The sequence below is a fragment of the Strigops habroptila genome, chromosome 10 (assembly GCF_004027225.2).
Source record: "Strigops habroptila isolate Jane chromosome 10, bStrHab1.2.pri, whole genome shotgun sequence".
Taxonomy (NCBI): Eukaryota; Metazoa; Chordata; class Aves; order Psittaciformes; family Psittacidae; genus Strigops; species Strigops habroptila.
The window spans coordinates 25,082,978-25,096,240 of NC_046359.1; the positions used below are offsets into that span (position 1 = coordinate 25,082,978).

The 13,263-nt window shown below is 39.4% G+C and overlaps 1 protein-coding gene across 5 annotated transcripts in view; it reads left to right on the forward strand.

Annotated features, from left to right (window-relative positions):
- The window catches only part of ZFAND3 (zinc finger AN1-type containing 3), a 142,255-nt gene that overhangs the window by 109,696 nt on the left and 19,296 nt on the right, over nt 1-13,263 (forward strand). For all 5 annotated transcript variants that reach the window (XM_030499217.1, XM_030499218.1, XM_030499219.1 and 2 more), the window contains one exon: nt 7,581-7,751. In XM_030499217.1, coding sequence (XP_030355077.1) covers nt 7,581-7,751 — 171 coding nt within the window. The remainder of the gene's footprint in view (nt 1-7,580; nt 7,752-13,263) is intronic.

The following is a 13,263-nucleotide window of genomic DNA, read 5'->3' on the forward strand; positions in this document are numbered from 1 at the left end:
TGGCCAGGATGTTCATGATTTGCCTTCATAACTTTTTCATCATGTACATTCTCCTGTTCCAGATCTTCAATTTCTTCTTGTGTTTCTGTTCTTCCATTTAGCTGTCTGTGTTTGTACATCATTCCTCCACTTAATAATCCTGTTCTGATTATTCAGGACACTTGCGACATCATTTGTTCTTCAACTTTACTGTCACCAGAATCTGCCTTTGTCCCTCTCCCAACCCTAACCCTGTGCTGCTAAAATATATAATTTAATAATCAGAAAATCAGTTCAAATTGACACTGTTAAATATTTCTTTGAAAACTAATGAGTTTAGCATTGTGGTCTTTTTTTCTCTTTTTCAAGGATTGTTCTTTATAACAGTCTGGATATATGAAGGGCTTGAGATGCCATTTGTCAGCTGTAGAAAAACCCAGCAATGCAAACCAGCTTCCCTTAACAAATAGTTAGAATAGTATCGAGCTCCTATACTGCATAAATTGTCTCCAGTAATCAAAACAAGAGAAATTCAGTTTCATGCCTGCACACACTAGCAGTTGCCACCTGTGTATGATTTTGCTCTCAGCAGCTGTTTTTAAACACCTTCAGCTGTTTACCCTTGTAGCAGGAGATGGGCAGCCAGCAGCAGGCCTAGTGTGCAGCGGGATGGTCCAACCTGTTCTCACCTGTATTAGGCTCCAGAGGTTTACAGGCTTGGCCCATTGGTGCGATGAAGAAAAGGAGCCCCATTTGCCTGGTTTTCTCAATAAACAAGGTCCTTCTTTCAGTCAGCAGCAATAGGGATGGATGTTGCCTTAGGAAATCATAGAATGGTTAGAGTTGTAAGGGACCTTAAAGCTCATCTAGTTCCAACCCCTCTGCCATGGGCAGGGACACCTTGCACTAGACCAGGTTACTCCAAGCCCAGTCTAACCTGGCCTTGAACACTGCCAGGGATGGGGCAGCCACAGCTCCTCTGGGCAACCTGTGCCAGCGCCTCAGCACCCTCACAGGGAAGAATTTCTTCCTCCTGTCTTATCTAAACCTACCTTCTTTCAGCTTAGAATCTTCCCCTCTTGACCTATCACTACGTACCCTTGTAAAAAGTCCCTCGGATTTCCCATAGGCCCCCTTTAGGCATTGGAAGACTGCTATAAGGTCTCCCAAGAGCCTTAATGTTTCAAGTAATTGAAATGCCCTAAGTTAATCCATCAAAGGAACTGTACAGTACAGGTGCCTGATACATTTAAATATGTACTTGTTTAAATCAAATGGGTATATAAGTAAAAATGCTTGAGAAATAAATGAATGCTTCCATGAACTAAAGACATGCTGACATCAGAGATTATGGGGGGAGTAATGCAAGAGTTTAACTATAAAACAGCTGTAGTATAGGAGCTTAAAAATGAGATGAAAACTAATTAGCTTTTCACTTAATTTAGCAATTATGAAATTTAGTGACAAGAAAGGAGAATAGTCATCTGCACACTTTTTCTAATTATAACTGCTAAACTGTGTGCAGTAACCTGTGTAGTTCACTATTTGTTACACAATTTTCAACGAGCATTTCATTCATTTGGGTTACCGGCAAGAGATTAGTCTCTTCCGTTTCGTTAGAGATAGTAGTTAATAGCCTTATTAAGTTATGCTGCAGTACAGTACACTTCCTTTTTGATGGATAATAGTGCCAACAATACAGGTTTGGAGGAAAACAAAAAACGTGAGAGGTAGGAAAGAATTAGCATATAATTTTTTTAACATTTCATTTTCCCATCCATGGATCTGAGACTTACAGGATGTCTGTGGCTGGAAGGGACCTCTGGAGACCTTATGGACCAACCTCCTTGCTCAGAGCAGGATCACTAGAGCAGGCTGGGCACCGTCTCAAGCGCGGTTTTGAGCACCTCTGAGGATGGAGCCTCCACAACCCCCTGGGCCACCTTTGCTTGTCTTAAGACACCTCTACAAGGGGAGCAAAAAAGTGTTTTCTTATGTGTAAGCGGAATGTTACTAAAATTAATATGGTTGTGCACCCACATTTTTTCTGTTTTCCTGAAATCATATGCCAGCAGTAATATACGCATTAATTATCATTAACGCACACATATATATAAAATTTTAACTAGAGTAGTTTTGAAGTTTGATGATGAGAAACACAAATTAGGTTGATGCACGTAAATTACTGGGGGTGGGGGGCAGCTGCCTGGTTTCCTAAGGAAATAAGGCATCTCTAGTTTGTCCTAAGTAACTCTGGAGTGTTCATCTTTATATTTTATGAATGCCTGTTCTCACTGTGCCAGCAAAGTGCTTGGTACTGCACAAGTTTGATTCGCTTCTGCTTTCCTTGCAACACACGTGTCATGTATGCCAGCATTTTGGGGAAATAAAGTCATGCTGCTGTTGAGCTCAGAAATACTGCTTATATTCAAAGCAATATATATGCTAAATTTCTTTTTTTCACTGTTTTTAGTGTCCATTAAAAAAAAAAATACCCAAACAAAAAAAAAAAAAAAACCAAAACACAGCACTTTGTCACTGTCTGTAATGGAAGCCTTTTTCTTAATCTCTGTTGCAAAGGGGGAAGGTGAATCTTGCTTCTGGAGTCTGATGCACATCAGTGCTGTTTCACATTTGGAACATCTTGCAGCAACTCTTACAATTATGTATTTCAAACAGGCTAAAAGTTGTGGGGGTTTTTTATTGGTTGGTTGTTTTTACTGGTTGGAGTTGGAAACAACTAACTTGGAATGGTTTTGGTAATTGTTCAGAAATAATAACTCTGTAATGCAACTTTTGGGGATTATTTTTAGTCTCCAGAGTGATTTCACAGGGAGCCTCCTAGGCAAAGACGTGGCAGATGGGACTTGAGTTCTGTAGGGACTCTTCCAATGTGGTCTCCCTACTCTGCATTGCATAGGGATAATGAGTTTTGGTGCAATTGCTTTTTAAACTCTGTGGAAAAGAAACAACAAATCAGTGAAATGGTGGTGCTAAGGTTACTGCAGTGGTACTAGAAAAGAGATTGTGTGGTTAAAAGGGTTGGTTTCCAAATTTGAGACATCTGTCTGTAGGGTTTTAAGAAAAGTTGAGATGAAATCACAAAAGAAATAGATTTCTGATGAGTGTGAGTGCTTCCAAAGAGGTGCGTGCTTAGGTTCCTGACGCAGCTTTGAGATGCAGTCGTGATCGTGTGAGAGGACGAGATGTTCATCTCAATGTAAGTATCCAAGCTTCAAAATAACTGTTTCCACAGCATTATACAGCAACAGGGAGGAACTCAGGTGGTCACAGTTGTCACTTGGCTCGTAAGATGTTAATCTCTAATTTCTGTCTCATGAATTGTCAACAATGGGTTTTGGAACAACTGTATTAATTTTAGGTTCATTTGAAGTAGAGCAGATTGTTTTAAATGATGATGCTGATAAATGTGATAGAAAAGATTTGTAACAAGGCAGTTTCCTCTAGATGAAATTTCTAATGCATGGTCAACATGCCAGGGAATTAAGTAATCCCTCATTTAAAAATGGAATAATGGGGGGGTTGGGAAATCAAAACTAGAAGCTGGGAACAAGATATTGCTCAAACTTTAGTTAATCCCCATTATGTAGTTATTGTCTGTGACTGCAAGTTTCTTCATGGACAGAGGTTTTAACAGCTCAAGCTGCTTTTAAAATGGTTTCAGAGAAGATGGCAGTGATGTTTGAGGGTTCATTAACTACTGCTCTTACTGTTTGCACAGGCAGCCGAGATCGTAAATACCAGTCTGTCAGTGTGATGGGTTCTCTAGAAAAAGAAAAAAAGAACAAACCCTGAGTGACTCAAAAGCTGTCACCAAACCAGAGATTAAACAGTTTCATCTCATTCTTGAAGCAAGCAGCAGCTGAAGAGGGCTCCTCTTCCTCTTAAAACTCTTCCACCTCTTCCTTCCTTCCTCCTTCCCTGTTATGTTTTGTCTGCCCATGCCTCTGCTCAGCGTAGAGTGTTCCACCCTCTCTTCAAAATGCTGTGAAAGAGCCATCATGATTGTTAGTGGAGCCATGTGCATGCAGCTTGCAAACCCCACCATGGCAGGAGAGTTAGAGTGGGATTCAGTGACAGTACAGAACAAAAGTGAGTTTCTGTCTAAGAGAGAACAGTTTTTAAGAACACTGCTCTGCTTGTTGTTTCCAGACAAGCCTCCAGTTTGTCTTGCTTGGCTGAATTATTTCATTCTCTCATTTCAAGTGGGAGTCACCACAATTAGAATAATCTTCATCCTCAGATATAGAAGAATCCTTATTTCTTAACTCTGAATTGAAATTGTGATGAATGAGTGTCAGTGACAGTTACTCAGCTGAGCAATTTCTTTGTGAAATTTTGGGGATGGCTCTGTTGTTTATTTTTATGGAAGAGTTTTATGATTTTTGACATCTCCAGGTAAAAGGAAAGTTTGGTTTTTGTTTTTTTTTTCCTCAGACTGGGTATTTGTTGGGTTAGGTGTAATACTAAAATGCAAGTTGAGTGTGGGAAATGTTTCTTAAAAGCAGAGCAAGAAGTAGTTCTTGTTGCACGAACCATTCTTCTAAGGGAAGTCACTCTCAGTCACTGGCCGAAAAGATCCTCTTCTCTGGAGCCGTTTTTATTGTTTAATACGCTGAGAATTTACTCTTGAGTCTAGTTGCAGCACTTCACCCTGTTCCTAGGGGATTTTTTTTCTGTAATCCAGGCAGTGAAGCTATGCATGACAATTTCCTTTTGCTATCAGATCTCTGAAATTTAATGTTGCAAGATTCCAGGTGCTGGAAGATTTATTTTGTGTCCTGTATTGCTTGTGTCAGTATTGGGGAAAGAAATATTATCTGGAAGAAATGCGTGCAGGACTGAATCTAGAAGTTCTGATTTCTGATCCATGATTTCTCCTCACTTTTTGTTCTTGCCCATGAGAAGATGGAAGCGTGTGTACTGTTGGTTTTGTAATGACTATTGGCTTGGGCTCGTGTGTTCAAGGTGCTGTGCAGGCAGTGACCAGATGGCTGGCACTGCCCCGAGAGTCAGGCTAAGGTGACCTCAGTGCTGGCACTCTTTATGGCAAAAACATATGCGTTTTAAAAAATGAGATATCTAAATTTTCATTTCTGCCATATTAACCAACTTATGTTACTATTCAGTTAGTCATTACCAATTAACAGGAAATGTATAATAAAATCTTTTAATTATAGGACTACTAGTCTGACTTGGGGTAGCTGTTTTTCTCAGTAAGGCACATTGCTTCATTAACTGATAGACACTCGTTGAGTCATACACAAAAATCCCTTATTTGGATTTCATTATAAGTAGACCACTATGGTTTCCATCGGCTTAATTCAGAATGCCAAATTTGCTTTTGAGAATTCCCAGAATGGCTCATGTTTCCAGAAGCAAAGCTGTGTGGGAGGCAGGTCTTTCAAAACGGCAGCATATCTGTTTCTCTGAGTAATGGATAAACTACAAATCCTGTAGTTCCCCATCTTTGGCAGCAAGGTGGGCTGGGACAGATTTACACAGAGCCCTGAGTCAGCCAGATTGCTGTACACAAGGCGCCAGTTGGAGGGTAGGGTTGGGTAGAGACAGAGAATCTGCACAGATTTAATTTAAGGCAGGGCTAGTTGCTCCATAGCTGTATGAATTCATTATATACTGCTTTATTTTCCTTGCCAAGGCTCCTGCAGAGCCTGCAGAGGTAGAGTAAGTTATGTACTGAATGTTAGTTTAGGCCTAATAGATACATTTTGTGAGGTGTAAGCTCACAAAATCTATGTAATCTATGACATTGATCAAAAAGAAGGCTGTGTTGAGGCACACATGAGATAAATTATTGCAGCTTAATAAAAACTTATCACCTGTATACTGTGCAGAAAGCAGTTCACTTTTCTGTGAAATTTGAGACGTGGAGACTTTTGCACTTATTGTAAAGCCAAGCACATTTTCAGCATACCTTATGGCAGAAATAAAGTAGACCAAAGCGAGGCAAGTTGTCTGTTTGCCATGGGTGTAATATTGGAGTCCAGCAACTGGAAAACACTGTGAGACAAGGTCTGAAACACAGGTAAGAGAAGTGGGTTAGTTTATACTGGGTATGAAAGACCAGGGAAAGTTCACAGAGCATACCCCAGAGGGAGAGGCTAGCAGGTATTCCTAGTCTGACTTCGTTAGATATTTGTTCAAGGAAAGTCATGATGGTGATAAGCAGTGGATCAGATAAGGTCATGGAAATAACAAGGATATGGACAGTGCTTTAGCCACAGCAGTTATCTTTTCCTGGCTAGTCCAGGGCAGTCAACACAAAGTAGACATGTTTTCCATAAGCACAGGACACCACGCAATGGAAACTTAAAGGTAAAAACATGCAATAGGAATCAGCTACTGTTCTGCCAAAAACATATAGTTACCTTGTTACTTGTTGGATTAATGTCCTTTCAGGATTTAACTGAAATAATGCCCTTTTTTTCTCCTTGGTGACTGCAGTAATGGCTTTCAGCAGTTAGTTTCTTCGCAACACTACTACCAACAATTTAATTTTTAGTATAGTTTGGATTAAATTTATTTGCAGCTTCTATTAAAACAAAATACAGAACTGATTCTGCTATGCACAGGTTTGGGAAGGGAAAATGTCTCTTCTAGCCTGACCTGACTCAGATTGTAGAACTGCAGATCTGCTGAAATCCACTGCCTCTGACATGCCACGAAAACAAGGCATGGGTATGCCATGTTCCAGTCAGTAACGTGCATCTCGTGCCATTCAAGAGCTCTGGTCAATATATCCATTGTAAGGGGTGGGGGGGGGAACCCAAACAACAGCAACAGAAAAAGGCACTACATTACCTGATGTAATAGTCCTGAACTTTAACTTTTTAAGGTTTTCCACACACTTACTGTGTTATAAGCTGAAATTTATGAAGTTGTTAATGCAGGTAATATTCTGACTAGTTCTTTAAAAATAGCTGAGCACTTTGAATTCATAGCATGCATGTACAGGTTGGGCTTCTTTTGTTTGGGTTTGTATTGTTGGTGTATGCTAATTTAGATTTAAATTGTTACCCATGTGGAAAGAGAGGAAAGCACAGTAAGGTGCTTTCATGTACTGCCTTTGGTCATAAGAGATATAATTTACATGCTGTGCCTTAAAAATCTCCCTCCTGCCCAGGGAAGGATACAGGTCAAACCTGCGTTCAGTTGCATTTCATCAGCAGCCTACTCAGTTAGTTTGTGCAGGGAGAGCCAAGGTGGCTCACAGGAGAAACTAAAAGAGACGACAGATGAAGCCTGCAGTTGTTTAGGACAGTGTATACTCTACATATATCTCTCTGTGACCCAGCCATGGCTGGAAGGAAGCTAATCAGTTCATTTTATATTCAGTATTGCCAGCAGGAGGTGTTCTTAGAAGAGACAAAGATAATTTGTCTTTTATTTGATCCTCATTTTGATTATTAAGCAAATGGGTATATGCAGTAAAATGGGAAGTATCTTGCTGCTTGGTGGTGACCCCAGCTGCAAGCTGTATACCTTCAGTCTGCCCAGAGGGATGCCTCAGCAAGGAAGTTCTAATATTTTTCCTAAAATATTTGTTGTGAATACAACAGATTCACAGTCGGAGAGTGAGGCTTCTCCTGAGAAACGGCCACGGCTACTGGATGACAGTAATGACAGGCCTGAAGAAACCAGTCGATCCAAACAGAAGAGTAGACGCCGATGCTTCCAGTGCCAAACAAAACTGGAGCTAGTACAGCAGGAACTGGGATCATGTCGCTGTGGTGAGTACTGCTTGTCAGTAGCGTCTGGCTTTCTAACGCAGCTGTGCTCGGATCCGTATCAGAAGTGGAAATACAGAGAACACCTGCATTTATTTTTTTTGTTAATCTTTCAAAGATAACTTTAAACAGAAGCCGTGGCTTCCACTGGTGGCAGAAAGTTATAATTAGTTCCTGTCTAATTTCCCCTTTAAAACTTGGCCTTGATGTACTGCCTTGTCTCAAGAGATCTCAGATGTTAATGAATTTAGCTTCAGAAGTCCCTGTAAGGCGGGAGAGCATCATACCCACTTGACAGGAGAAGAAACACAAAGCACGTCAGTAAATACGCAAGGATGACAAGGTTTTTACAGAGCTTTAAGGAACATAGGTCAGCATCTACATTCTGCATTTTATAATTACATTATTATTAAAAAGTTTAAACAAAAGCCCACTCTAACTGAAAATGCTCTCTCATAGTTAGCTCTTGGAGGGTAAGACTTGTGCATCCATACTCTTAGTCATCCACCCTGGCGTTTCCAAAGTTGATGACACTGTTCAGCTAATTGAATTGATGATGATAATCTCATGCAGACAGCTAATTTGGGGTTTCATATTACATGCAAATAATCTTTCTGAAACAATAATTAATGTGACTGGATTGCAGAGGAGATGCTCTCTGTTTCATGGAGCAATTGTGTTTATAACGGGTTTAAATGTGCTTGTCAGACCCAGTGAGAATGCACAGGGTAATTTTACCTGCTAATTATTTTTTCATATAGTCATGTATTGCAAGCTTATGCTTGTGCTCTCTGACCATGCTTGTATCGATACATGCAGAGAAATTTGTTTAGTTACTTCATTGTGTCTCAGCAGGGGGATAATTTCCAAAGGATTTGCATAGACGATAAGTGCAATTCACATTGCACCTGTGAATTGGAGGATATTGTACTAAAATGTTTTCTGGATAGAAGGCATGTCTTTCAGAGCATCAGTGGGGAGAGAACAGATTAACTAAACTAGTTACAAAGACCCAGTTAAATGAGTTCTATATAGTGTGTAAGTGAGTTCTAAATAACAAGTGAAGAGAAAGTGATAGCTGCAAAGATCCCATGTTATCCTTTCTTCTTTTCTTCAGCATTTGTCTTCAACCTTTAGAGATTATTTTTGTGTTGTGCTCCTTTGGACATGAGACAGGCTTTGTTTCAGTTATTGGAGAACTGCTGAAGTTCTATATGTAGAACTTCATAATCTCTGAAGCCACCAGACATGAAATCAAAACTTGTAATGTTGAAATCCTTATTATGGAAATCATGTGTCCAGTAACATTTTTACCAAACTAAAGAAATTCAGCACTGTCAGTGACATAGTTTGGCATGGCCTTTCCTGCTCAGCGTGGTAGAGGCAGGAGTTTCTGCTCCTGGTCTTCTGTTGTCACATATCGGATGTCTTGAGGCTGCTTACAGGGACCTGGCAGAGATACAAGAATCCTCCCTAATGCTGGGAACAAGAGAGTTTTACAGGTTTGGGGAGAATTGAAGAAAAGCTGATTTAGAGATTATGTTCTATCATTAATCTTTCCTTCATTCTGCAAAATTGGAGCTATGTAAGAGCAATGAAGTTGAAAACAACTTTTTAAAAGTCCTTCCATTGATCAGGAAAGTTTTTCAAATTATAAAGTAAGACCTGCCTTTTTTTTATTTTTTTTTTTTTAATTGGATGACAAACATATTTAGTTGGTTCCTCTCAAGTTTTCTTGAAGTAGTTCCACAATTCAACACTGTTGCAATATGAATGTTGTAGAAATTGTTCTTTAAATTGTTTCCACCGGATATATACAGCTTTATGGAAATATTCTGTTAAAGGTCATAAAATGTGTTAATAAAACATGAATAGGAAACAAAAAATTCTGAGTTCCTCAGCAATAAGTGAGGAAAAGAAAATTTACATTCCTACATTATATATTACATCCTATATAGTTTAAAGTATGTATAATAAACATTTCTATCCCACACATTTAATAAGAGAAGTGGGAGACAGGAGCCTTATTTCCATGTTTACAACAGGGCTGAAAAGACTGGAGATCTTTTGTTTATCCGTGCAGCTGTAACAATTAATACCATATTCAGTACGTATGTGTTACCTGTAATGAAATGCTCTCTTGTGATGTGAAAGTAGCCATACCCTGCGCTACTTATTTTTAGTAGTAAAGTTAATAAATAAACAAAACCCTACCATTGGGCAGCACAGGTCATCTCAGCTTCATATCACCTGAACTGCTTTACCAGTACCCATCAGCTTTTGTCATTTTAGAGAGCTGCCTTAGATACCATTCTCAGTAACTTTGCCCTGCTATCTGTAAAACTAGGTTGCTGTAGGTCATGAATGACAAGCCAGCTCAGAAACCCTGGGGAGGGGGTGAAGAAGACAGGCAAGAATGAATATGTTAAAATTCTCATTAATTTAAAATGTTTTCTAAATCCGTATGTGATCAGGTTATCCTTTTTGTCATAATGTGAAGCAGTGGTAACGATGTGTATTTAACGGAAAGAGTTGGAAATACAATCAACTGGTGTAAAATAAGCCTGTATATTCTTCAAAAGTAATGGCCAAGGTAGAACACTGTTTGATCTGAACTTTGTACCATTGCTATTAAATTCTTGGCATCTTAATCCTTAACTGAAGCAATGGGAAAAAAGTGGAAAAGCCCCTCAACTTTAAACATTTAAAGAAATGCTGATAGTCAGAATCAATAAAAGGGCAGACACGAGCTTTAGAAGGACAAATATGTGTGTTTGCTTGGATGTAGGGAAAAAGGATTAACCACAGAAATACTATGTTGTCCAAAGCTGTCTGAAACACTGTTGTTAAAATCTAGATTAACTCCACAGAACAGCAATTTTATTGTTTGCTGTTACACATCATCTTGCCTCAGTGTTAGAAGTACTGGAAATAGTCTTTCGTGCTGGTGTGTCCTGGTGACTCTTAGAGGGAGATTTTTAGAGAGTCATAGAGGAAAGAAAAGTCTATACCTGCTGGACAATGTCTTAATGTAGATATACTATTAATCTAGATGTATATTAATCCAGCATAGCTGGGACTTGTCCAACAGGGCACAACGTTTTTAAAAGGGGACAGAGGGAGTGGGCTACTTCTTTATCCCAAATTCAGAGATCTTTGGGAGAGACTGCTATGTTGGCTCTACTGTCTCCTGTAAGACCTGTCCTTAGAGAGGTGATGCTGCTGAGCTTGTTCCTTTGACACTACATGGAATTTTAGACAGATTTGGCACTGCTGCAGGGCTTTGTCATGAAGGAAAACAATTCACCAGAAACTGAAAAACCAGAAAAACCAGCAAGGATTCCTCAAATTCAGACATTTTGAACACAAAAATTTTTCAGATGTAGAAAATTTGTTCATTTTCATACACACATACATACACACATTCTCAAGATCTCTTTTTGTTCTGCTTCCGCTCCGTACAAGTTATTAACTGCTGACAAGAAATTCACATCTCATAAATAATGCTTAAGAGCCATTGCTATATAAATTGAATGTGTTATGAATTGTGATGGGCCTTTTTGTAGCGTTCTATGCCTGGAGCAGGAAGAACAGAGGATGTCATTTTCATTAATTTCTAATGAGGTGCCAATTAAAGCCAAGGAAGGAACTCGGAAGGGAAGAGTCACAGAGCTCCCCTGAATCCTGTGCCCTGGGGCTGTCAAACGAGCATGCTGCCAAGCCTCCTCTGAAAGTTCCAGTAAATTACAAACTCATCCAGAGTACATACAGACAAATTCAGCTTCCCTTTGATCTTCAAAAGAGCAATTTGTAAGACGAGTTCTGAGCCTTTTCACACAGCGAATTGGGAGAAGTGATAGGACTTGTTAATTGCTGATGCACTTTGCAAGCTTCAGTGAGAAATTTTAAAATGAATTCCCATTTTGTGCCTCTCTGACTGGATAACCTTTAAATCAACACTGCTAGAACAAAACCATCTTCCTGTGAAGCGTTTCTAGATGACAGTTACACTAGGCATGGTTTCCAGGCAGCGATGTTCTCTGGTTTTGGGCAGGCCTTCAACAGCGTAGTGTCTTCTGATGGATAACAGTTGTATTGAAATAATGTATTTATTTAATATTAGATTTAGTAGGCCGTTATCAAGAAATTACAGGAATCTTATTCTTCAAGTTACATTCTATTACAGTATTTCTGCTGGAAGTGTAAGCAGTCCAAAATCAGTCACTGCTGATCCTTCATCTGAAAATAAAGTTGTCAGTTCAGTGATGTGATAAGCAGGTGGTACCACAGACTTGCTTAAAATGAGGGGGAGTGAATTTGTGAGTGAAGGTAGCTAGGTAACACAGAGTTCTGGAAAGGTGTTTTAGAAAAAGAGAGGTTGATTATTTGCAAATAACATGGTAAATTTATGGGCCTTGTCTTAGTAGCAATATGCATCTAGTCAAGTTGTACATTTTTAAAAGACAATGAACTTTAAACTTCAAAGCCATAGAAGTAATTTGCTTAGAAAGGATAGCTTAATTTTATGGCAGAGGCTTAGTATTTTACAGCAAGTAGTTCTGGTATCACTTGCTGTGTAAAGACAACACATGGAAGTCTGCAGTGTTCTTTAGATATTGTTAGAATTGCAGAAGATATATGAGGATATTCTAGAGGATCGGTAAAGGAATTTCTACATGTCTGTAGCTTGAAGTCCACTTAGCCAGAACTCTTGACAATCAGCGAGGTGGCCAAGATAATGAGCCCTGGAAAGTAAGCCAAGCCTTAGCTTTCAGTAGCAGTGCCTTAGAGAGATGTTGCTGATTTGTTTGTGTGCTTCTTAGATAGGAATCTCAAGTTTTTCATGTTCTTTGGCCACAGTAGATGCTTAATAGGATGGGAAGATGTTGAAACCTTCCAGTTTGATCAGACTTAAAAATCTAACTGCTCAGTTGTTGTGCAAGCTGATCAAATGCTCATTACCGTATTTCTTGCCTGTGTGGACAAGAAAGATTTTTTTGGAATTTTACTGGCTGAGGTTCTGTTGTAACAAATTACAACTGCCCAGAATACAGACTGACTTGAACAGTTCTGTGTTCACCACTGCTCTTGGTGGAGACTGCAGTAGCTGCTAACCTCGGGCATCGGTGAAGGCAAAACATGTTGGTTTGCTATTTTTATTTGTGAGATGTTGGCAAGTATTGGTGTTTGTGTGTTTCTGGATTAGAAGGGATGCACATTCACAAGTGGCTTCTACAGCAGTAAGACTGTAAGTCAGGAAATGAGAGTCTCACTTGGCTGGTTAGCCATAGTCTGCCTTGCTGTGCTGAATGTGTGGAATGATGGCTCAGGACATTGTTGGGGTACACCACAGACTCCTCCTTTATAAGAGCATAACTTTCCTTCCTATCTCGCTAGGAATTTTATGTGGATATAACTTTATCCACATAGATCGCTGTCCACTGCTCATTGTGATTTAGATCTAACTACTAAAGCATTTCTCTAGAAAGAGGACAGATTTTAGTCTTCACAGCAT